This window comes from Puma concolor, chromosome B4 (assembly GCF_028749965.1).
Source record: "Puma concolor isolate L17-30 chromosome B4, mPumCon1.1.hap2, whole genome shotgun sequence".
NCBI lineage: Eukaryota > Metazoa > Chordata > Mammalia > Carnivora > Felidae > Puma > Puma concolor.
Window position 1 is genome coordinate 10,198,566 of NC_141673.1, and position 23,963 is coordinate 10,222,528.

The 23,963-nt window shown below is 53.5% G+C and overlaps 1 protein-coding gene across 2 annotated transcripts in view; it reads left to right on the forward strand.

Annotated features, from left to right (window-relative positions):
- Window positions 1-23,963, forward strand: part of TMEM184B (transmembrane protein 184B) — a 48,954-nt gene that overhangs the window by 13,823 nt on the left and 11,168 nt on the right. For both annotated transcript variants that reach the window (XM_086712293.1, XM_086712294.1), the window contains exons 2-3: window positions 10,505-10,753; window positions 12,220-12,385. In XM_086712293.1, coding sequence (XP_086568419.1) covers window positions 10,562-10,753; window positions 12,220-12,385 — 358 coding nt within the window. In that variant the 5' untranslated portion in view covers window positions 10,505-10,561. The remainder of the gene's footprint in view (window positions 1-10,504; window positions 10,754-12,219; window positions 12,386-23,963) is intronic.

Here is a 23,963-nt window from a genome sequence, read left to right on the forward strand (position 1 = left end):
CAAGGGCAGTGTCTGCAGCCCTTTAGCCGGAAGCTGTGGGCAAACCGCCTTGCCCCACTCCCCCCACCCCACCCCGAGCCTTTGTTTCCTCATCTGTAAACCGGGTGCATTACTTTCCTAAGGCTTCTGCAAGAGAATGCCAGAAACTTAGTGACTTAAGATACGAATTTATCATCCTGCAGTTTGGAGGTCAGAAGTCCAAAATGTATTTCACTGAGCCCACATCAAGGTGCCGGCACAGCCACGTTCCTTCGGGAGACTCTGTTTCCTGCCTTCTCAAGCTTCTAGAGGTCACTTGCGTTCTTTGGCTCATGGCCCCTTCCTCCATCCTCAAAGCCAGTAGCCTGGCACCTCCCAGTCTGTCCGCTCTGCGTCCACTGTCACACTGTGTCCTTCACACCCTCAGCCTCCTGCCTCCTTCTTGTAAGGGCCCTCGTGATTATATCCCGCCTCCGCAGATAATCCAGGAGAATCTCAGTGTCCTTAATTTAGTCACACCTGCTGAGTCCCTTTTGCTGCGTGAGGCAACATATCCCCAGGCTCAGGGGTTTGAGATGTGACATCTCGGGGCGGGGACCGGGGGGGGGGGCATTATTCGGTCTTCGGCACAGGAAGTCTGGGGGTGGGGGAATAACAGCAAGGTGTCCCCTCCAACATGAAGTGAAATACTCCGAGATGGTGAGGTCTTCTCTGAAATCCCTAACTCCCAAGGCAGGTGACTGATCTCACACACAGCTTTGTAGCTTTTCTGGAAGAGGTGGGTATCTTCAGGAGGGAGTTAGCCAGAAGATGTCTTGCTCAGAGAAGGATGGGGGTAGGGGCTGTATCAGGGGAAGTGAGCATCTGTAGCACTCTGGGTGGTTTCCTAAGCAGGCTCCACGCTCAGCTCCGGGGTGGGGGTGGGGGGCTCGATCCCATGACACTGGGATCATGACCTGAGTTGAAATCAAGAGTCGGGGGACTCGGGGCACCTGGGTGGCTCAGTCGGTTAAGCCTCCGACTTCGGCTCGGGTCACGATCTCACGGTTTGTGAGTTCGAGCCCCGCGTCGGGCTCTGTGCTGACAGCTCGGAGCCTGGAGCCTGCTTCGGATTCTGTGTCTCCCTCTCTCTCTGCCCCTCCCCTGCTCACACTCTGTCTCTCTCTGTCTCTCAATAAATAAACGTTAAAAAAAAAATAAAAAGAAAAGAGTCAGGGGGCTCGATCCCATGACCCTGGGGTCACGACCTGAGTCGAAATCAAGAGTCGGACGCTTAACTAACGCCCCGAAGCCTGGCTTTCTGACCCACAAGGTGAGTTCCGTCCAGCCCTGTGTCTTGGTGACCCCCCCTCTGCGGGGCTCTGCTTTCTAGAGCCCCCTGTGGCCTCCCGGGGAACTGTACCCCCCGCCTGGATGCTCCAACTACACCTCACGCAGCTGTCAGGAAGGCCTTGTCAATCTGGAGAGCCACAGGTGGTCAGTCAGACACTGCCTGTCCCCCACCTCGCCCCCCCCTCCCATCTGTAACAGGGGCTGGATGCAGAGATTCTGCCCCGGGCGTGTTCCTGACCGAGTGCCTGCCCACAAACTGTTCCATGCCTCTGTTCATGTTGTTTCCTCTGCCCCCTAAGCAATCGGTCAGTAAGTACTCTGCCAGCATGGCACACGGTCCCTGCCCTCATGGAGCCCAACTCACAGGATGTTAAGGGAACAGATTAGAGCAAACTCTAATAGGTTGTAGAAGGCGATACCTGTCGAGGCTGGCGGGGACAAAGATCCGTGGGTGGGAGCAAGAGAATGCTCCACGCCCCAGGGCTGGGCATGGTGGTGATGGAGGGCATCACAGAGGTTCAGAGCTGGAACGAGCTGGGAAGGGCAAACACCCATTCAGCTGTTCCCTTATCCATCCCAAGCGTGGGAAGTGTGAACTACGTCCAGGCCCTGAGACCGGTGCCAGGTCACGATTACACGTAAGACATGACCTCTGAGCTCCTGGAGGTTGCAGGCCAGCTGGGGAGAAGACAGGTAAGAGTGAACCACCCAACAGAGGCTCCTCGGTCAGTATTCCTGCCCCAGGGGACTTCTAGCCTCATTTGATTGGGAGCTTCCTTTTTCTAGAAGCAACCGGAACATCGCTAGATTGTTCCAGTTGTAAAAACATCTCCATCTCAGCAGACCCATCTTTTGCTGCTGCCACCAGGTGGACTGGGGGTGTCTCCTGTTGGACCTCATCGAACACGTCCCTTTGCCCTGGTTGGCGGGGCCTCTCCACTTTGGAAGATGGGTTTGGGACAGCGTGATGTAGCCTTCATCCTCTGCCCTCACCCGGCCCCGTTCCTCTCTCCAGCCAAAGGTCCAGGTCCTTCAGCCAATGTCTGGAGAGTGTCCAAGGTGGGGAGGGGACCAAGTGATGGAAAGCCTGTGTGGTGTGCAGCAGTCAGCTGATTCATGGATTCTTGTCTTCCACATCCCTACAATGGTGTCTGACACAATGCCAGGCTAGAGACCGATGACCCAGGCGTGGGGAGACAAGAAGTGTCCCCGCTGACCTTTTAGTGCCACGGAGCGAGCGCAGTATGGCTCAGCAGGCATGGGCTGGCCCTCGGGTGAGGCCGTGATGCTTAGGATGGCTTGTGAGTGAAGAGGCAACTCTCCTTAAGAGGACCAGGGCAGAGTGGAAGGCAAGTTGGCACAGAGGCTCAGGCCATGTGTGTGCGGGGACCCTAAGGGGGGGGTGGGGGCGAGGCTGGGACTCGGCTGCCAGGGGCCCCGGGCTTCTCTGCAAAGGAGTCGGAGCTGCAGCCCGCCCACGTCACATCCCGACTCGTTCTCAAAGGACCTCAGGTCAGGAGGAGGGACACGGTCACGTTTGAAAATAAGGGAAGAAGTAGACCACGCTGATTCCTGCTTCGTCGAACGTCAGCCTCCCTGCAGCTCTGGAGGGCAGCCCAGGCCCCCACCTTTCTGGAATCCAGAACACTCAAAATCCCAAAGGTTCTTCCAAGTCTGCAGCAAACTAATTTTGTGGCAAAAATCTGACCTGAATTGATGTGAGACTAATTATGGTCTTTAAAAATATCTCCTGTTTCTCTGTGGAAATACTATGTGTTTGATTTTTGGGTGCTGCCCACACCCCTCTGGGGTGCCATTCTATGCACACCATATCCAGCACTGTAATCCTTTCTAAATCTGAAAAAACTCTGAATTCCTAAACTCTTTGGGCCCAGGGGCCCCGGCCACAGCATGGTGCACCCAGGAGACAGGTTCAGAGACACCCAGGCACTTGCCCAGTCACAGCTGGGTGGTGGCTCCGGGATTCCAGCTGTTTCCCTGACTCAGAGCCTAGGACAAAGTACAGACCGTGGCCTGGCTTCTTCACAGCCTGGGGGTTGCATGTCGGTGCGAGGACACAGGCGTGGAGCGACCTGGCCGGCAGGTGGCTGCTGGGAGAGAGGCGGCCCAAGCCTCGACTTTGCTTTGTGTCTGACTCAGCCTGGGATGGAGGGAACAGGTGCGACCCCAGGAGAGGCCTGAGGACAGGGAAGCAGAGGCATCGGGGAGGAGAGGGAGCCCTGTCGGCGACTGGCTACACTTTTCAGATTCACGCATCCCTGTCGGTAGAAAACTTTCTGGTTCTGGGTATGCACCCCCAGCGTATGCATATTGCTACGTACATGTATTGCCTCGCTGTGAGACCATGTACATCCTAAGACCTCCACCAAAAAATAAGAACCAAAGCAGGAGCTAAAGATGGGATACTTAAAAAAAAAAAAATTTTTTTTTTTTTTTGGTGGTACAAAAACCTTCTGGCTTCATGTGCTTGATTATTTCTGGAAAGTGTGCTTTAATGCTACAGTTGGAAGGTCTGGCTCTGTGTTCAGTTTGTTTAGATGTTTGGTTTTAATGGCTGCCCTCTCTGAAAAAGATCCCTGCCTGAGACGTGTAGCTGTGCACAGAGGAAACGCATCACTGGCTCTCTTTCTAAATTGGGTTACTCATTTCTCCACCCTGTCCACTGCGTATGCGGAGGATTTGTTGAGATTTGGCTGGTACATTTCCATCCTGCCTGATGCCAATCAGATGTTTTTGTAAACTAAATGGAAGGTATTTTATTTTAAAGTTCTTCATACATGAGTCCAAAACCCACTCCAGTGCTTTGGAAATTTTTAAACAGATTAGAAAATTCTGTTACGTAGGTTTTTAGGAGTTCAGGTCTGAGAGTTTTCTAAGTTACAGACTTGCATTGTTTTCAGTAACAAATCTCTATGGCAGTGGGAACATTCCCAACATCTCCGAATATCCTTTTCCAGAAGGCTCCGCCAGCCTAGGTTGCTTCCGAAAGAGTAGTTCTTCTCCCATTTGTTGTGATAACACGCCTTTCCCACAAAGGGACGTGTTAGGGGCGCCTGGGTGGCGCAGTCGGTTAAGCGTCCGACTTCATCCAGGTCACGATCTCGCGGTCCGTGAGTTCGAGCCCCGCGTCCGGCTCTGGGCTGATGGCTCGGAGCCTGGAGCCTGTTTCCGATTCTGTGTCTCCCTCTCTCTCTGCCCCTCCCCCATTCATGCTCTGTCTCTCTCTGTCCCAAAAATTAAAAAAAAAAACGTTGAAAAAGAAAAAAAGGGATGTGTTAACCATGCTTAAAGATGGTTCAGAAACTTAACTGGGAAGCATATTCCTGATAGCCCGTGGTCACAGAGAAAGAAGGACAAATATGGAAGTTTTTTTGTGAACAAAAGAGGTGTTGAAGTAGGCGGTTAGGTCTTTTTGATTGCTTTTCTACAAGATAACTAGTAAATCTCTGAAACAGATGATTTCCTGAGTCACTGCCCATCTCATTACAAATTTTGTGGAAAATTCTGTTCTACTGTCTAAAGCGTTTTATGGTGGAAAATTTCAAACACACGGAAGTAGAGCAAATGATAGAATGAATTTCTGCCTGTCAGTCCTTGTGCTTCAACAGTAAGGAATGTCCTGCCGTCTGGTTGCCTCTATCCCTCTCCCCCTTAAAAAAATTGTTTTTAATGTTTACTTATTTTTTAGAGATAGAGACAGAGCATGAGCAGGGGAGGAGCAGAGAGAGAGAGAGAGAGAGAAACAGAATCTGAAGCAGCCTCCAGGCTCTGAGCTGTCAGCACAGAGCCTGACGTGGGTCTTGAACTCACAAACCACGAGATCATGACTTGATCCGAAGTCAGAGGCTTAACCGACCGAGCCACCCAGATGCCTCTATCCCTCTCCTCCATTTAAAGAGCGAATCCCAGAAGTCCTGTCATTTTTTACCCTTTAATAAATCAGTATGTCTGTCTTCTTGATAAAGACTTTTTAAAAAGCTTGTTTTATTTTGAAATAATTATAGGCTCACAGGAAGTTGCAAAAAATAGTATTCAGAGTACCCTGTGTCCTTCTTCTCTCAGTGGTTACATCTTGAATTGCTGTAGGACGGTGTCAAAACCAGAAGTGGACATCATTACGGTACTATTAACTGTACCACAGATCTCAGTCAGTTTTCACTGTTCGTGTGTGTGTGTGTGTGTGTGTGTGTGTGTGTGTGTGTGTGTGTAGCTCTGTACAGTTTTATCACCTGCAGACTCATGTAGCCACCACCACTGTCAAGGTAGAAGGGATCTCGTCACCCGCAGGGAGGTTCCTGTGCTGCCCTCTATTTGTGCACACACCTTCCCGATCTGTTCTGCATCTTTATAGATTTGCCATTTTGAGAGTGTTCTATATAACGGATCTAGACAGGATGTGACCTTTTGCGGTTGGCTGTTTTCACGAAACAGAATGCCCTTGAGCTCCATCCAGATCTCTGCCTGTATCAGTAGTTTGTTGCTTTTTATTGCTGAGTAGTATTCCATGGTCTGGACGTACTGGAGTTTAACCTTTTGCCTGTTGAGGGGTATTTTGATTGTTTCCAGGTTTTGGCAATTACAGACACAGCTGCTGCAAACCTAAGTGTGTAGGGTTTTGTGCGAGCATATGGTTTCACTTCTGTAGGAGAAACATCTAAGAGTGATCACTGGGTTGTCTGGTAAATTGCATGTTAGTTTTATAAGAAACTAACTGGTTTCCAGAGTGGCTCTACCATTTTATGTTCCTAACAGGAACGTATGTAAGAACGAGTTTCTTCCTCATCCTTGCCAGTGTTTGATGTTGTCTCCCTTTTGTATTAATGTGTGTATAGTGATGTCTTGTGGTTTCAGTTTGCATTCCCTAATTGCTAACAATGTTGAACAGCTGTTTATGTGTTTATTGTCCATGTATCCTTTTTTAAAAAGTTTATTTATTCTGAGAGAGACAAAGACAGCACAAGTGGGGAATGGGCAGAGAGGGAGATGGGGAGAGGGAGAGGGAGAGAGAGAGAGAGAGAGAGAGAATCCCAAGCAGTCTCCTTGCTCCCAGCACAAAGCCCACAAAGCTGCAAGATCATGACCTGAGCCAAAACCGAGAGTTGGATGCTCAACTGACTGAACCACCTGGGCGCCCCTCCATGTATCCTTCTTGAGTGAAATATCCATTCATACCTTTCGCCCATTTTCTGATTTCTGTTTGTTTGTTTGTTTTACTGTTGAGCTTGAACATTCTTACTGTATTCTAGATGCTTGCCGTTTGCTAGATATGTATCTTCTAAAAATTTATAGCCTTGCATTTTAGATTTAAATCTGTGATCTATTTTGAATTAATTTTTGTATATGGTATAAAGGCTTAGGTTAGGGTTCATTCTTTTTTTTTTTTTTTTGCCTCTGGATGTCCAGTTGTTCCAGTTCTGTTTATTGAAAAGATGATTCTTCTCCCAGTGATAAGGACGTTTTTGTACCCGCCCTCCACGATCTCACCTAAGAACGATCTCACCTAAGAATTCCTGTGTGTTACCTATTTCAAAGATATCTTTTCTTCATTGGTTTGTTAGCCTCAGGACCTAACAAAGTCCACACGTTGTATTTAATTGTATCTTGAGTCTCTATTCTGTAATAGCCCCTCAAGCACCTTTGATTATAAGCCACCGATTTGTTGGCGAAACCAAATCATCTGACCTATAGACTGTCCTGTAGTCTGGATTTGCCCGCTGCTTCCTCGTGATATCATTTAGTCTGTCCCAGTACCCTCTGTATTTCCTAGATACTGGTCGTAGTTCTAGAGGCTTGTGTCAATCCCATTTCACTTTTGGGTAAGGGTTCTTCTTGGGTGGTGCTCTGTGCTCCCTGTGCGTCCCATCAGGAAGCTGGAAACTTCTCGCTGCCCCATTTTGGGGATGCTGATCTTGACTGTGGGTTCAGAGTTGGACTTCCTCCAGCTGCCTGGTGCATCCCTTATCAAGTTCTCCATCAGCCTGTTAGCCAGGGGCTTTATCATCCATTGATGACCCATGTCTACGTCTAGTATTTGTTTTCGGAGTTGCAAAATGGTCCTTTTTATTCTGTTATTCTGTCTCTCTTTATTAATGGGCCTGCTCTAGAGTAGGACACACCCTTAGCATTCATGTAGTTACCCTGAAGTATTGTGCATAGGGAAACTGAGGTTCTTAGAGATGAAGTCACTCGTCCACACTAGCCGATGGTGGAGTCTGGCAGGAATCCTGTCGGGTGACCTCAAAGCTGAAGCTTGGCTGTGCTCCTTAAACACTCTGCCCCACAGTCCCTGTCACTTTGAAGCCTTTCCTGACCCTCTCCCCCCAGCCTTGGCCGAGGCAGATGACGCTGCCCGAGTGTTTACTTCAAAGCTGCTGGGAGAAAAAACACGAGGCGATGCTTGGGAAGATGATTTGTAAACCACGAGCGCTGCCTGGCGTCAAGGAGGTGGCTGGGAAACCCAGAAGCGCGGCGAGCACGGCCGGGCCGGAGAGCCCTGCCAGCATCGGCTGCCCCTTCCTGCCAGGAGGGTCTCGGGCCTGCTGGGAAGGGGCTGTGTCCCGGAAGGAGGCTCTGGAGCCGAGGGGGCTGCTCACGCGGAGCCCCCACCTCCGAAGGTGCGGGGCCACAACGTATACATAGGACCTGGGTTTGAGTCCTGGCCCTGACGTTGGGGCGAGTCCCCCACCCTGCTGAGCGGATCTCCTCCTCCTGTGAACTGAGTGACGGACACGGACACGGGGAGCGTGAAAGAACTCAGCATGCCGTTGTCTCTCCGGGGTCGGAGAGGGGGGCGCTCGAGCGGCCCTGAGCAAAGCCCCGGGAAGAAGCTGGGCCTGGGGCCTTCGCCCGGCTTGCCCGGCTCCCGTAGCTGAGGAGCCGTCCTGGCGCGTGTCCCCACCCCATGAGCAGGGTCAGCTCAGCGGTGCCCCTATGCAGGGCCTCTCACCGCTGCCTTTGGTGGTGAACAAAACAGCCTTTGACCCACCCGCCCGCCCTTGCTTGGAAGCCGCAGGTTTAAGAGTATTTGTACTCCCTCTAGGCGCCTCCCCCCACCCAATTCCCTGTGTTTATTCATTTAATTTGGGATGACAGACAAAGACGATGATTTACAACCCAAATCTTCTTTTTTAAAGAAGTATTTCTGGCACCGGTTCCCAATTTTGCAGCCATACTTACAGGAGCTATTCTTAGACTTGTCGCTGTTTCCTTTTCAGAGCTCGCCACTGCCACCGGTCTTTATATAGACACCTTCTCCAGTTTGGAGTTTCTTTATATAGATGCCTTCTCCACTTTTGATTTTTAATCTGGATTCATCTCTTGGTCAGTGTGTTAGAGATCACTTATTTGTGCAGGAAAACAGAAACGCAAAGGGCTCTCGTAGGGTAAAAACTCACAGCTAAGAGCAGATGTGGCGTGTACGGGGGGGGGGCAGGGGTTCTGGAGACGTGGGAGAGGGGCCGGGGGCAAAGCCCGGAGCGTGCGGACACAGTAGGCAAAGAGCCTCTTCGTGCAGGGTCAGGCTGTGGGCCTGGGTGCACCCAGGGCGCCTCTGCTGCGGGCAGATGGCGGCTCCAGGGTGGCTCTGACCAGCCCGTCAGCAGCCGGCAGAACCGAAAGGGATGCCTGTCAGGGCCGCGGGGCTCCGATGCCCTTGGCCACTGCTGTGGCCAGCCTCTCGAGAGTGGCTTTACGCTTTGACAGCAGCTTTTCCTTGGGGGCACCCGGGTTAATTTTTAATGCGAAATTGTTCATTTGTTACCAGGGGTCTTAGAGTTGCCGCTGGGAAGGGCAGCGGACGGAGAGCCTGCGTGGGGTAACTGGATGGGACCCTAGAACGCCAGCCTGTGTCCCATCCGCTCCCGTCTTTATTGTCCCACCCAGAAGCTCCCGTTATGCCAATCTCCTCAGCTGTTTGCTTCTCCGTGAAAGCCTCAAAAATGTTTTTTTTTTTTTGTAATAAGGACTGAAAATCAACAGGCAATTAAGTAAATGGCTTTGGTGCTGAGCTCGGTGCTGGGGACTGAATGATGGAAATGTGGTCTTGCCTCGAAGAGTGGACAGCCCCAGGAGGAGAAGCACACGAGCAAGTGACAGGGCTGCATGTTACACAGAAGCGCAAAGGCATGGAAAAGGGATCGACGTCCCTGATGGGGGAAGGAGGGCGGGCAGGCATTTAGGAAGAGTGATCCAGAAAACTGGATTAAAAGAGCGGTTTGAAGGCCCACAAGGTGGGCCGCAGAGTTTCTAAAGCAGCACACACGGATGATGAACGGGCGTCAGCCATTAGGGAAGTTGGGGAGAAATGGCAAAGAAAAGGCACAGCCCTTTGAAGAGATAAAGAAACAAAGTGATCTTGCTAGACTGGGAAGCGTGCAGGTGTGTTTATCGAGCGCCTGCTGTATGACAGATGCTGGAGAGCCCACTGCGAGCAGAACGAGCAGAACGCAGGCCCTGCCCTCGGGGCGCTTATGTTCTGGGGAAGGAGGCAGAAAGTTAGCAAGTACATGAGCAAATGTACACTTTGTCAGAGGGCGTCAGGTGGGAGTCAGTGCTCTGGAGAGAGATCAAGCAAAGAGGTGACGAGTGCCTGGGGTCGGGGAGGCGTCACCATGTGTGAGCGGGTGGCCAGGGCAGAGACCTACAGGCAGTGCAGAAGCGAGCAGTGTGGCTGAGCAGAGACAGCCGGTGCAAAGGCCCTGCGGCAGGAGCAGGCTCGGCACAGCGGAGGAGCAGCGGGAGGCCTGTGTGGTTGGAGTGGAGGGTCAGGGTGAGAATTGTAAGGAGGGGAGATGAGCGCCTTGGGGAGCCGTCGGCAGTCTTGTGGACCATTGGACAGATGGCAGCTTCCGCTCTGAAAGAGATGGGACCTACCGGGGAGTTTTGAGCAGGGGGGGCCCAGTCTGGCTAACGGCTGAGAAGCCTCATGTGGCTGCTGTGTGTGGGGACTGGACAGTAGGGGCAAAGGCAGAAGCAGAGAGACGGCTCAGGAGTCTGTTTCATGAATCCAGGGGAGACACGGTAGGGGCTGGGACCATTGTAGTGGCCGGGTCAGGGAGACACGTGGTCAGAGTCCAGTTACATTTTGAAGGTGGACAGAAGAGACCCGGAAGATTGTTCGCGACGCTGCCACTCACCCGGGAAGGAGGCTAACAGTGCGATTTCCTCTCTTTAGGCCAGCTCCTCGCTTCCTGCAAGAGTTTCTCTCAGGGACCCCCTGCTGCCAGGCACCATGACGGTGAGGGGGGCCGCACTGGCCCCGGATCCAGTGTCGCCCACGACCGTGGCAGCCTCGCCCAGTGTCTCTGTGACCCCTGAGGGCAGCCCCACGGCCATGGAGCAGCCTGTGTTCCTGATGACAACTGCCGCGCAGGCCATCTCTGGCTTCTTCGTCTGGACGGCCCTGCTCATCACCTGCCACCAGGTACCCAGGCCGGTCAGGAGCCTTTGAGCCAGAGAGCCTCTGAAGGCCCTCTGGAAGGATCCTAAGAGGTTTTCTAGCCCAACAGAGTATGAGGCCGAGCTCTGCTGCAGTAATAAATAAGCTGAATCTGGGGGTTCCACCAGGTAGAAGTTGATTCTCGTTCATGTCCCGATCGGTGCGGCTCAGGCCCCACTGTATGGCTCCCCTGTCCTGTAGCTTCACGGTGTCATCCGTCTGACAACTGGTTGTGGCTCTTCAACTGTCTCAGTCCAGAAAGGACACGCGTCACTTCTGCTCACCTTGCGTGGGGCAGAACGTGTGCAGGTTACATGTGCAGCCTGAGCTGTGGGGGGCCCTGCGCGGACACATGGACGTCAGCGGCCCCTTTGCAGATGAAAAACTTGAGACCTCGAGATGGGAGGGGGTGCTGGCCTACTCCCGCACAAGTTGGTGGCAGCACCGGGAGAGAAGCCAGGTCTCTTGTCCCCCCATACGCACAATCCCCACAGGAGGCTGGTGTGGGCCGAGACCTGGCTCGGCCGTCCGAGGAAGGAGAAGGTTTGAAGAGGGGAGGCTGAGCCCATTCGGGTCCCCGTCCGCTCCTTACCTACTGTCCTGGGTCCCTGTCCCTCCTCGAATGCGTTGGCTTCCAAGGCAGTTGGCTCGTAGCAGATGGGGAATGTTTTGTTCTCTTCCTCCCGAGCCCAGGACTCGGCGGGGCCAAGTGTGAAGTCACGAGAGTTGGGACGGGACTCTGGCTGCTGGGACTGAGGAGGGTGGCCAGAGCAGTTGTTGGCATTTGTGTGTGGCTTCTATTTTCCCCCGCTTTCTAAAAACTGCGCTTCATTCTCCCAGCTTCCCAGTGAGGCAGGCAGCGCTGCCTCTGTGTAACAGATGGGAAAGTGAGACGCAGGATGACGTCACTGCAGCCGCTCAGCCAGAAAGCGCTTCCACCTTCCATGGAAGCGAGGGTCCCGTCTGTCCCACACACGGGGTGGACGCTGCTGCCCTGAAACCCCTGGGACCAGGCGTCAGGGAGGCCGGGGTGGAGGCGAGGAGATGTAAATATCTCCTCTGTGCCACTCGTCTGAGGTTCCCAGCCCGGCTGTGCACACGGGTCCCCAGGGAGCTTATTATGACTCTAGACTCCCCAGCCATCCTTGACTCTGATCAGTGCAGCCTTGGGCATGCTCTCACGGTCCCCGTGTCTGTGAGTCTGGCCTGGGCACCGCTGAATGCGCCCCTGCAAGCTTTATGCGCCCTCTGGTTTGATGTTCAGAACAGCCCTATGGGGAGTTTCATCATCGAGGAGGGCGCTGAGGCTCGGGGTTCAGCAATGTTCACAGAGCTGGCGAGCGGCAGAGCCGGAGGGCAGAGAGGAGGAGGAGGGTGGCGGCGGTGCTGCACCGTGACGGTCGGTGGGGGGGGGGGGGGGCCTGACTGAGCCCGCCCCCTTCCGCCCCCAGATCTACATGCACCTGCGCTGCTACAGCTGCCCCAACGAGCAGCGCTACATCGTCCGCATCCTGTTCATCGTGCCCATCTACGCCTTCGACTCCTGGCTCAGCCTTCTCTTCTTCACCAATGACCAGTACTACGTGTACTTCGGCACCGTGCGGGACTGCTACGAGGGTGAGGAGGGTGTGCGGGGCGGGGCAGGGCGGGCGGGCCGCACACCCCTCCCCCCCCCCCCCCCCCCCCCGGGCTCCCGGAAGCCCCCCTCCCCGGGTTCCTCCGGGGCCTGCCCCTCGCTTCTCTACCCACTTCAGGGCTTCCAGCCAGGCCCCAGTTGACAGGGGACAGCACACGTCGTAGCACTCTGCCACGTGGCTCCCACAGCCCCTTTACAGGTTACCTGCAAGCAGGGACCCCGCCCCTGGGTCTCCTTTCTCAGTCCCGCATCTCTGATAGGGGTGAGCGGGCAACAAGTTGTCCGTTCGTAGATAGAAACCCCAGGTACGGATGGGTCAGGGGTTTAGCCAGGGGCCCATGGCAGGGCAGTGGCAGGGGCGAGCCTCCCTCCCCCACGTGCCTTAATTCTGAGGGCTTTGTCCCGGGAGCAGGCTCTGCTGTGCCACCCAAGAAAGCGACCCGCTGCCTTTCACGGGCCTCGGGTCTCGTGTGTGGTATGGAAGCTCTGGTGCTGAGCTCCAAGCACCGGCCAGGCCCCCCTGCTGGCTGCTAGGCCGAGAGGAGGAAAGCCGGCCCCTGGGTGCCTGCCTGACCGGCCACCGGACGGGGCAGCTCTCTGCGAGGGCCTGGCCACAGGAACAGGCAGCAGAGACTCAGAGCATCCTGGGCAGACAGGACAGCTCATGCACAGGGCAAGGAGAGAATCCCTACTCTGCGGGCCGGGAGGTGCGGGGACCCGGGCTGGGAGCTGGCCACGGCCAGAAGAGATTAGATTAGATTAGATCAGATTCTCTTTTTTACCGTGGATGCACAAAACTATGACGCGACTGGAAATTGCAGGTTAGAAAATCTCTCTGTGGAGGATGGGTGAAGGAGGGAGAGGCCAGAGGCCCTGAGACAGGTCACAGGCCCATGATCCCTGGGCCGGCATAGGCCGGCAGGGGTGGCGGGAGGGGGTCCTTGAATTCAGGATCCCCCACTCTGATGCCCCCTGCCCCTCCTGTCAGGGTCGTGCATTTTTCTCTTTCCTCCCGTATCTGCGCTGTCGGTCTCAGGCAGAGTGACCAGATGTCAGGGTTCCTCATGTTGAGGCGGGGCAGCGCTGACCACGACCAGTTGTCCACGTCCCTGACTGCGCGAGGGCTTTGCCTCGGGCCCTGGGCTCCGTGGATATTGGAGTGCAGTGTGCTCACCCCCATGGAAGCGGAGTCTCCCTTCCTGTCCCACTTTGAACCTGTGTATCCCTGAGGTCTCGTGGGCCTCAGGAAATGCCTTCGGACTTGGCAAAGAAGTGCGGGCGCCTGACAGGAGCGCTTTGGGCCCCTCCTGCCCCTCCAGCCACAGACCTCGCCCTCACCTGCCCCTCCAGCCCCACCCTCGTGGCCTGACCGTGCGTGCCTGCTTTGCCCTCTTCTCCCTGAGTAGACTCCGCTCCTGCGAGAGCAGGAACGGGCAGAGAGCCCAGGTGGTAGGGCCAGGCCAGGTGCTCACTCAGTCTGTATGTTTTGAGTGAATAAGGGACTTTATCAAACACCTGCTGTGTGCCTTGCATTCGCGTGGGGTCTCACCAAATTCCCGGGCTGGGATCCCTGCCTGGCTCTTGCAGCTGAGAATACTGAGGCCGGGTGGGAACCCGCTCTGTGCATAACTGGGGCTCTAATGTCTGATGTCCCTGGAAGCAGCAGAGTCCAGGGAATCCTCTGGGTCCCCGGGGAGCTGCCAAGGCTGGTGTTGAGAATCCTTTTCTGATCACAAATGTGTGCCCGGGGGCAGCCTCTGCCCGCTGGTTCCCTCAGAAGCAAGAGGGTGCTCCCTGCTGTGGGGTTCTCCCCTGTGTGGTCCGGGGGCCGTGTAGTCTCCCTCCTCTATGGGGCCCAGAAGACTAGGCGCCTGGCAGAAGAGGAGCCTCAGTACCATCCTCAGAGACGGCGGCAGATGGTTGGCTGGGTCCCCCCACTCCAGAAGCCTCTTTGTTCAGGCCCCTCCTGTCCCAGCCTTCCTCCTGGTCCACTTAAAGGTCCTGGTAAGAAGTCTGCCTCCCTGCTAAGCATGTCTCCTAGCAACGCTATTATCCCCTCGCCTCTCCGCCTCTCCCAGGGAGTTTACAAACAGTGAGGCAGCTGTGGGGAAGTCCAGGCTGCCCCAGGGTTCACCAGCTTTAGTGTCTGGGTTGGTGGGCTTGGTCTTTTCTGCATCTCTGCTCAGCATCTGGGACCCCCTCCCCTTGTCCTTTCATCTGCAAGATCCCCTGCAGAGTTGGCGATAAGAGTAGGTCCCTAAAATTCAAAAAGAGGCCCCCCGCATTCATTCCCCTCCCACCCTTCCTTCTCAGTACCCCCCGAACCCGGGAAGGGACAGAGGGGAACAGGAGTAGGGCTCTGCCGGGCGACCCCTATTTCGGAGTCAGGCAGCCCGCACCTCACTGGGCACTGCACAGATATTGGCTTGTCTTTTCTTTTTACTTTTTTTCTGAAGTTTTTTTTTATGTTTATTTATTTTTGAGAGTGAGAGAGACAGAGTGCATGCAGGGGAGGGGCAGAGAGAGAGAAAGAGAGAGAGAGAGAGAGAGAGAGAGAGGGAGAGAGGGAGACACAGAATCCGAAGCAGGCTCCAGGCTCCGAGCTGTCAGCACAGAGCCCGATGCGGGGCTCAAACCCACAAACCGTGAGATCATGGCCTGAGCCAAAGTCGGACGCTTAACCAACTGAGCCACCCAGACACCCCGATTGTCTTTTTAACAAAATTAAAACAACTAAAATTTTAACTCTCATAGTGCACACAGTTGAAAGATAAAATCACCCTGACTCCTCCTCACTCCCAAGTTCACTGCATTTTCAACTCTGTAGACTGTTTTTTTTTGTTCCTAGAATAACCTAAAAATATGCTTATACTATTGTTTCTTGATCTTTCGGTTTTAGATAGTGCTACATGGTGACCTCCTATTGTACAAGGCTTTGATTTAGGCACCTTATCCCCCGTCCCATCCACATGCACACTCACACAGTGCTCTTTTCTTCATTGTGACTAGATCACTGTTTTTTCTAAGTCTCCATTCAGCATTTGCTTTATTACCTGTCTGTCAATATTGATCACAGCTGAGCCTGAGTTCTGAGCCTACATATCTCTGTATAACTTTTTATTTTCCTCTGGCTACTGCCTGTCTTGCTTTTTGGTTTGCTCTGCTGTGTATCTATCATTAATCTGTTCCCAAATGCTTCAGCTGAATAACAGAGAGAAACCTCTCCTCCGTGCAGACGCAGCAGTGAATCTGTTAGCTCTGGGTTTCCCTTGCTGGCACTCCCCCGGGCCTTGCTTTTCTTGCTCTGGTCTGGACTGGCTCCTGTCTGGCCTCTTAACCACTCAGCGTCTGTCCTGGGTCTCTCCATCACCATCATTCTGGAATCCTGCTTGTTTCCTCTCCTGAATCGCCTGTTCCCTGGATGCCATTTTTTCCCTTATTTGTGGTCTACCCCCCCTTTTTTGGTCAGTGCATACCTTCCCAGAGCTTCCTGGCAAAAAAAAAAAGTGCCTGAAAAGCCTAAAATCTGAAAATTATCTGTAACTATTTTTACTGTATTGTCCTATTTGGGGTTTGACGGGAATCCAGTTCTAAGTTGGAAATCATCCTCCCTCTGAATTTTGAAGACGTGTTTCCCCCTGTATTTTAGCTTTCAGTGTTGTCTGGGGAAAGTCTGCTGGATTCTGATCCTTGATGCCTGTATGTGACCTACTTTTTTAAGGCTTGCTTTTGGGACCGTGCCTTTATCCCCCGTGTTTGAGAATCTCCCAGGTAATGGGACGTTCCTCGTGCGGGGCATCTCGTGGGCCCTCTCCATGTGGAAACCCCTGTCCTGAGGTTCTGGGCAATTTTCTTGTATGTTTCTTGGTAACTTTCCCCCACCACTTTATCCTCCCTTTCTGGAATTCCTGTTTGTAGGATGTTGTGCTTCTGGATTGAACCTCAGAATTTCTTTATAATTTTCGAGCTTTTTTTTTTGTTCTGTTTTCAAGGAGCTGTTGTTTTGTTTTGTTTTGTTTTAATCTTTACCCTTGAGCTTTTCTATCAAAGGCTTTATTTATTTATTTATTATTTTCTTTAATGTTTATTCATTTTTGAGAGAGAAAGAGAGAGAGAGAGAGAGAGTGCTGAGTGTGGAACCTGCTTGAGATTCTCTCCCTCTCTCTCCTTCTCTCCCCCTCCCTCTGCCCCTCTTCCCTGCTTATGCTCACTATCTCTCTTTCTCTCTCTCTTTAAAAAAAAGAAAATGGGGCTTAAAACTGCTGGGCCTCCCAGTTGGGTAACGTGATGTGCCCTCTGCCATTTTTATGCAGGGGAGCAGTGCAGGGGGCAGGCACCAAATGAAGACTTTTTGATTCTGGGCCTGTTTCCCCAGAGAACAGTGTTCTCGCTTCCAGCCTGGGAGGCAAAAGCTGGGCAGGCTGAGTTGAGGGCGCAGATGGGGCAAGGGACCTGGCATCTCGCCCGTCGCATTCAGGCGTTGCCCACTTTCTGGCCATCTCGTTGCCCTCCGCTGAGCCATGTTCTCCGAGGACAGAACCGTCTCCACCTGCTCTGAAAGTACAAACCCAGTAGCTCCATGTGGAGACTTGTAGCTGAGTTTCCCGTTTGCACCCTCACCCACAGCCATCAGAACTGCCCAGCGTGTCCAGTTTTAGGGCTTCTCCGGGGTTCTCGTTGGCCTCCCCCCATCTCCGGGTCGGTGACCACACTGTATCTTCCAGAGCTGTGGGCAGCATCTCTGGTCGGCTGTCTCCTTGTGCGTGAAGGTTTGTACTCTCCCCTCCCCCACCCCCGGGCCTGTTCTCACTTCAGTGGCGTTTCACTGGAGGGGGGGGGGGGGGCAGCAAGTAGAACTGAACCCCGCAAATTGATGGCAGTATTGCTGTCTTCCAAGGTGGGGGTTGCATCTCCAAGAAGTAAATGGTTCACCCAGGGTCACATTTCTCCCATCTGGCAAGGGCTGTAATTCACGTGGCGCTAGGTTGTGCCATCGGGGCAGGGAGACAGAGGAGGGCAGAACTAGCCCCCTGCATGTATGTAGTGCTCATGCTCAGGGCGAGGGTAGCCCCTAATGATGACTCTGAGACCGCCCTGGGGAGCTCTGTGATCAGGGGTGCAGAGGGGCCAGAGCTCAGAGGAGGGAGACCTGACTTCTCCCATCGCTTTATGCAAGCACTGTTTTCTTTCTTTTTTTTTCCTTTACTTTTTTTTATGTTTATTTATTTTTGAGAGACAGAGAGACACAGCACAAGCAGGGGAGGAGCAGAGAGAAGGGGGACGCAAAATCTGAACCAGGCTCCAGGCTGTCCGCACAGAGTCCGACGCGGGGCTCGAACTCATGAACCATGAGTTTGTGACCTGAGCCGAAGTCGGATGCTCAACCTAAGGAGTCACCCAGGCGCCCCAAGCACTGTTTTCTTAATCCTGTTTGTGTAGCATTTCAGTTTTACCACCTGTTTTTCGGTACTGTTAGCTCATTCTCCCCTCCCAGTTACCTGGTGGATATACGATCATCCCCATTTTACACGTGCGGAGAAAAGAATTTGAGTCGGTGAAGAAACTTACGATTACCTGGAGAGTAATTGCCAGAAGCCAGACTCACCCCAGGGTCTTTGGTCCCCAGAATTGCCCTGCGTGTCAGCCTGGGTGGAGGAGTGCAAGACGGGTTTCTCTGGTGGAAAATCATGAGCTCTGGTTAGGAGAGGAGATTTTACGTGCCTGGAAAGACAGTTCGAGAATGATGCTTCATCCACCCTGTTTCAGATTTTGGACAAACGTTGCTTCCTGGAATCCAGCCCAAAGTGAAGTGTCTTCCTAGGCAGAGAGAGTACAGCAGGGTCACCCGAACCCAGCCGAGGGCCACACACTCAGGTGTCACAAGAGACTCACCGGCCAGGGTGCTGCCAGGCACTCGCTGGCTGTGGTGGACCAGGGGTGGCTGTCCAGGGTGCTGCCAGAGCCAGCAATGACAGGAGCTGTCGATCAGAATGAAGAAAGGTATTGAGAGGAAACCAGTCAGAAGAGGCATCAGAAGCAGTGATCTGGATGGCAGGAAGCAGCCGTAAGCAGAATTGAAAGGACAGAGAAGCCACAAGGGAGTTGGAGAGAGCTGCTGTTGGAGCAGCTCGGGGCAAACCCCCGGCCCACCATGGCTGCAGCGAGTGCCATCCATTCCTGTCCATGGTGATCGTTGAAAAAGAGGGGGAAGCATGTTCTGAAGCTCCTATTTCCTGAGCACAGAAGATTCTGGTCCAAAGTGGTCAGAATTAAGTTTTCCAGGGGCGCCTGGGTGGCTCAGTCGGTTGCGCATCCGACTCTTGATTTTGACTCCAGTCGTGATCCCAGGGTCTTGGGATCAAGCCCTGCATCAGGCTCCATGCTGAGCGTGGAACCTGCTTAAGATTCTCTCTTTCTCCCTCTACCCCTGTGTCCCACTTGCATTCTTTCTCTCTCTCTCTCAAATTGAAAACACATTTTTTTTTTTTTCAGTTTTTTTGTTTATTTGAGAGCGAGAGAGCGAGAACTTGTGAGCAAGTGGGGAAGAGGCAGAGAGAATCCCAGGCAGGTTCCGTACTGTCGGCGCAGAGCCCAACGTGGGGCGGTGAAGAAGGCTGGGCCACAGGGCCAGCTGTAGGTGCTGCAGGTGCATGGAGGCGGCGAGTTTGGAACAACAGTAGGTTGCCCCCAGGGTCACCGAGGTTCCGCACACGGAGCGTGGCACATCGGAGGTGTCTAGTGAGTGGTTACTGAACGAACAGACAGATGTGCCCGTTTTGACCTGTAGCGGGGAGCTTGTGAGGACTCCTGTCCAGGCAGCTGTGGGTTAGAGAAGCCTCCAGTGAGGAAAGAAGGGCCCGAGTCTCAGGGACAGAAGGGACCTGTAAAGACTAGGTCTCTTAGGAGTCCTTCATAATGTCTGCTAAGAGATTCCCCAGCCTCTGATTGCTAGCTTCCACTGGCACAGAGCTCACTACCTTTCATCTCTGAAGATGGCCTGTTGGCAGTTGTTTCTTACATGAGGCCGAAAGCCTAGGATCTGCCCCCTGTCAGACAGGCGGGTCCCGTCTGACTCTCTGGACCACGTCATGTCCTTTATATGAAGAGAGTGACCGTACTGTCTTTTCTCCGGGCCTCAAGGCTCTAGTATGATCTTGATTTCATCTCCTTCTCCATCTCCATCTCCATCTCCTTTGCTCTTGCCTGTGTACCTTTGCTCCAGTCCATTTAAGATTTCGTATCTAGAATGGAGCAGAAAGTTCCAGGTGCCTGATGGTCCAGGGCAGGACAGAGAGAAGGACCATCCCTTCCCTCATGCCGGATGCTCCCCCTCTAGACTGGAGGGCCTGGTTTGTGGGTCCCTTGGTCGCTTATGTGTCCACGGGGCCGAGCACAGAGCCTGGCACCAAGCTGTCGTTAGTATTTAGGGAGGCATAGTCACTTTGTGTCTCTGGGGCAGAACCGGAGCTGTGGTCAGAAGGGCAGGCGGGCAACAGCCTGTTGCCTAAGAAGTGCACTGCTGACCCCCAACTCAGCAGTTTTGCTCTTCTCAGGCCCAGGGCCGGCATGTTTTCACGTTTGTTCGGGGTGGGGGGCAGGCGGAGGGGGGGGGGGCGGTGGTAAAGTTGTCCACTGCAGACACCCTTGCTGGGGTGGGGGTAGTGTTTTGCCTAGCTCTGTAATTTCCTAGGAGGGGATTGATTTGTGCAGATGGTCAATGGGTGCTGATGTGGGCTGTTTGAGTCATCTCGAGGAGATTCTATCTCGTCTCCCTTCTCTAAGAGTGCATTATTGACTCACTAATGATTCTTGAAAGGAAACCGTCAGCGAATTGGCATTTTACAGACCAGCTGGCCCTAGAGCACTGGTAAAAGGTCAAGAACCTTGCACTGAGAGAGATGGATGAAATTTGATGATTCTAGCCAGTCGAACGCAGGGCTGGCTGTGGATAGACAGCTCAGCCACGTAACTCAGGAGGGTGCTGACGTGTGTTGTGACACAGGAAAGGATGTGAGCTCAGACACCAAGTTCCTCTCAGGAGTGGGTTACAAGACGGCCTGGCTTTGGAGGGTGGTTCCGGGCAAGGGGGCTGATGAGCCTCTGCCCCCGTGGCTTCTCTCGAGGGTTTTTGTCTTTGGGAACCAGCGTCTGATTGCCTGGCGAGGGCGCAGCTGCGCAGCCCAGGAAGGGTGAGCTCCGTGGGTGCAGAACGGGGTGCAGGCCATGTGCCGGCCCCGCCTGCCCGCCTCTCCGAGCTTCACCCCAAGTTAAGGCCCACGTCCGTCTGTTTCTTCTTTCTGTGCTGATTGAGTGTGAGTGCCAGGCCCTCTGGTAGTCAGGGGTAGGCCTCAGTTCCTGCCTGCAAGGACTTTACAGTCTCGAAAGAGCAGTAGGTAACACACTGTGGATTGCTCAGTGTGAGCTCAGCCTTACCAGAGGAGTCACACTCGGCCCTTTCCTCACAGCAGCCCCACAAGGAGGGAGCTGCTGTTTTCCATGGCTTACAGATGAAGAAAGCAAGGCACAGAGCACTTAAGAAACCTGCCTGAGGTCACACAGCTCATAGGTGGTGGGCCCGCCATCTGTACCCTGGTAGCCTGGCCCCAGGGTCCACGGCTGTCCTGCTTCATTATGCTGCCCCTGAACAGGAAGGATCGGACGGATCAATGGGGAGACTGTGGTGTGCGGAGTGAGCCGGGCAATGGACAGAGGGCTGCCAAGGGAGAGGTGGCACCTCAGGGCCTGCCCCTGGGAGTTAGCAGAGGCATCAGAACAGGCTGCCACAGAGGTGTGAGAGCCCATTGCACATCCTGGCAATTCCAGGAGTGGTTTTATATCACACACACACACACACACACACGTATGTACATACACACATATATAACTATATGCACACTTACATGTGTATGTACATGCATATACACATGTATGTATACACCCACACATATATGCACATGCATATAATACATATGCACACATGCACATATTGTGTGCACATACATGCACATATGTACACATGCACAAACATGTTCATGCACACACGCATGTATATGCATATGTGCCCACATTATACACACGTACGCATATACATATATGCACACACATATACATACATGCATATACACAAAAACACATGTATACACACACATACACGTAAATACACATACACATGCATATATACGTGTACACATGTATATTATATACCCCCATATACAAATATGTATACACATATATGCACACGCATTATACGCATGTATGCATATTTATACAACACACACGTATATACATATATATACACACATATATATATACACACACATATGTATATGTATACATTTACTATGGCTGCATAAATAATCACCCCAGACAGACTAGTGTAAAACAACCATTTCTTTTGTTCATGGACAGTGCAGTTCAGTAATTTGAAAAGGGCACAGTGGGGATGGTCTGTCCCTGTGCCTTGCTATCTGGGCTTCCACTGGGGGACCTTCAGCTGGGGTGGGATCCGAAGTCCGGTTCACTCATGTGTCTGGCAGTCGATGCTGGCATCGGCTGGTCCTCAGTTCCTCCTGCGTGAGCCACTCTGGGTAGTCTCACCATGTGGGCTGGCTTGGCCTTCCTTGAAACGTGGTGGCTGTGTCCAAGGGCAGGCATCTCCAGAGAAAGAGCCAGACGACAGAGGCCTCCTCTAACCCCAGCGTCAGACGTCTTGGAGTATCGCCTCTGCTGTAGGCACCGCAGTCCCCCCAGATGCAGAGAGAGGGAGGAAGACCCTGTCTCCCCACAGAAGGGTGTCAGTGTCCCAGGGTGTGGCCATCTTTGGGAAGTACCATTGGCCACAATGTAGCTGGACCCAGCTTGGAATGGACACATCCAGTCTACTTGGCCTTGTGTGGTTTTGGACATTAGCAGACTGCTGTCAGATTTGGCTTGACGCCCACCCGCTTTTAGCCCCAAAGTTCTTGTCACTGAAGAGTGCTTTGGGGCTCGGTGGAGATTTCTGCAGTCCCCACATATCCGGAGCTGCTCCCATGCCAGGCAGGCAGCTTACAGTGTCCTCCGCCCCATCCAGGGATGCTAGCCCTCATGGAAGACAAGCAGGTAAACAGTACTGGCCACCTAGTGAGCACTGCTGAGTGCCAACCCCTCTTCTGAGTCCTTGGCATACTCAGACCACCTGGCAAGGCAGGTACCTTTACTGTCCCCATTTAACAGATGGGGAGACAGAGGCACAGAGAGGCCCACAGCTAACCGGTGGCAAACCCATGTTGCAAACCCTCTGCTGTGTGTCCATAGAGGGATGGTCACAGCACAGTGTGGTGGGTGCTGTGGGTCGTGTATATTGGGTGCCACCCATCCCAGCTGTGAGCCCTTAGTAGGTTAGAGCAACTGAGTGATAGGAAGCACCTCAAAAATACTCCTTTCCCAATTGCTGGAGGCCACTGTTTGCCTATAGCTCTGTCACCAGGCTTGGATGTGCTCCAGTTCAAGGTAGTCCCGCATTAGTGCCGAGCGCGGTGTCCTGCTCTGGGGAAGAAGTGGGCCCCTTCCAGGGGCCGCAGTCCAGTGACAGCAGTCAGGGAGCACGCTCAGCCACACTGCGGGGCGGGAAGTACCGCACAGCGTCTGCGGATCAGCAGTTCCGTGGGTGAGAACACACCAGCCTCCGTGGCGAGGGGCCAGAGACTTCTCAGGGGGTCTGATAGGTTTCACGGGGACCAGGAGCACGGAGAGAAGGGCGCCCCAGGTAGGGGGATCGGCAAGGCAAAAGCATGGAGAACATCATAGCCTGCCGGGAAAGAGGGGTATCTAGTTGCTGGGAAGGGTGGGCGGGGGCCAGGTCGCTGTGGAAAAACCTTGAACGCCAAGCCAAGGGCTGCACCAGGAGCCTCAAAGCCTCTGTACTGCGGGGGGACAGCAAGGAGCAGATGAGAAGGAACCCTCTGGAGGCAGGGCCACTGGTACCCACCCTGCCCTTCCTGTCCCCTGATCCCATTTGGACCCTCAGTCCATCCTTTGCTGGATGTTCTGGAGTTTCTCCTGCTCTGCTCAATCTTCCTCCTGTGCCTTTTCCCTCCGGCGGCCTCTGCTGCGTTCCTCCTGCTCCTCTCCGCTCTCCCCGCCCTTGCCCCTGGTGCGTCCCCGGGCTCCTAGCACCTGGCAGGCTGCAGCCTTCATCTTGCTGGCCCCGCAGAAATCGTCTGACCAGGAGACCCACTCACAGCGTTTTGCTAGAATTGTAGCATGGACGACATACTTCTGTGCCGTCGGTCACTGTTGCTGAGTTGTGTCTTTGCGGTGACATTGAGCCGCATCCAGAATGAGCCGGCCCAGCTTCCCACGATGTTTGTGCACCCGCAGAGTTGATGGTGATGTGGGCACACTATCACATCACTGCAGGTTGCTGAACGGACAAAGGTGCTCCTGTCTCAATCTTGTAAAAACTTCTCCTGAGATCCCTCTAGAGAATGTTTTGTGCTTCTTGTGTTGTAAAACTGTGATCCGGCACCACACAAACGGAAAAGTGTCTGAAACTAACAAGCAGTCATGAAGCCAGTA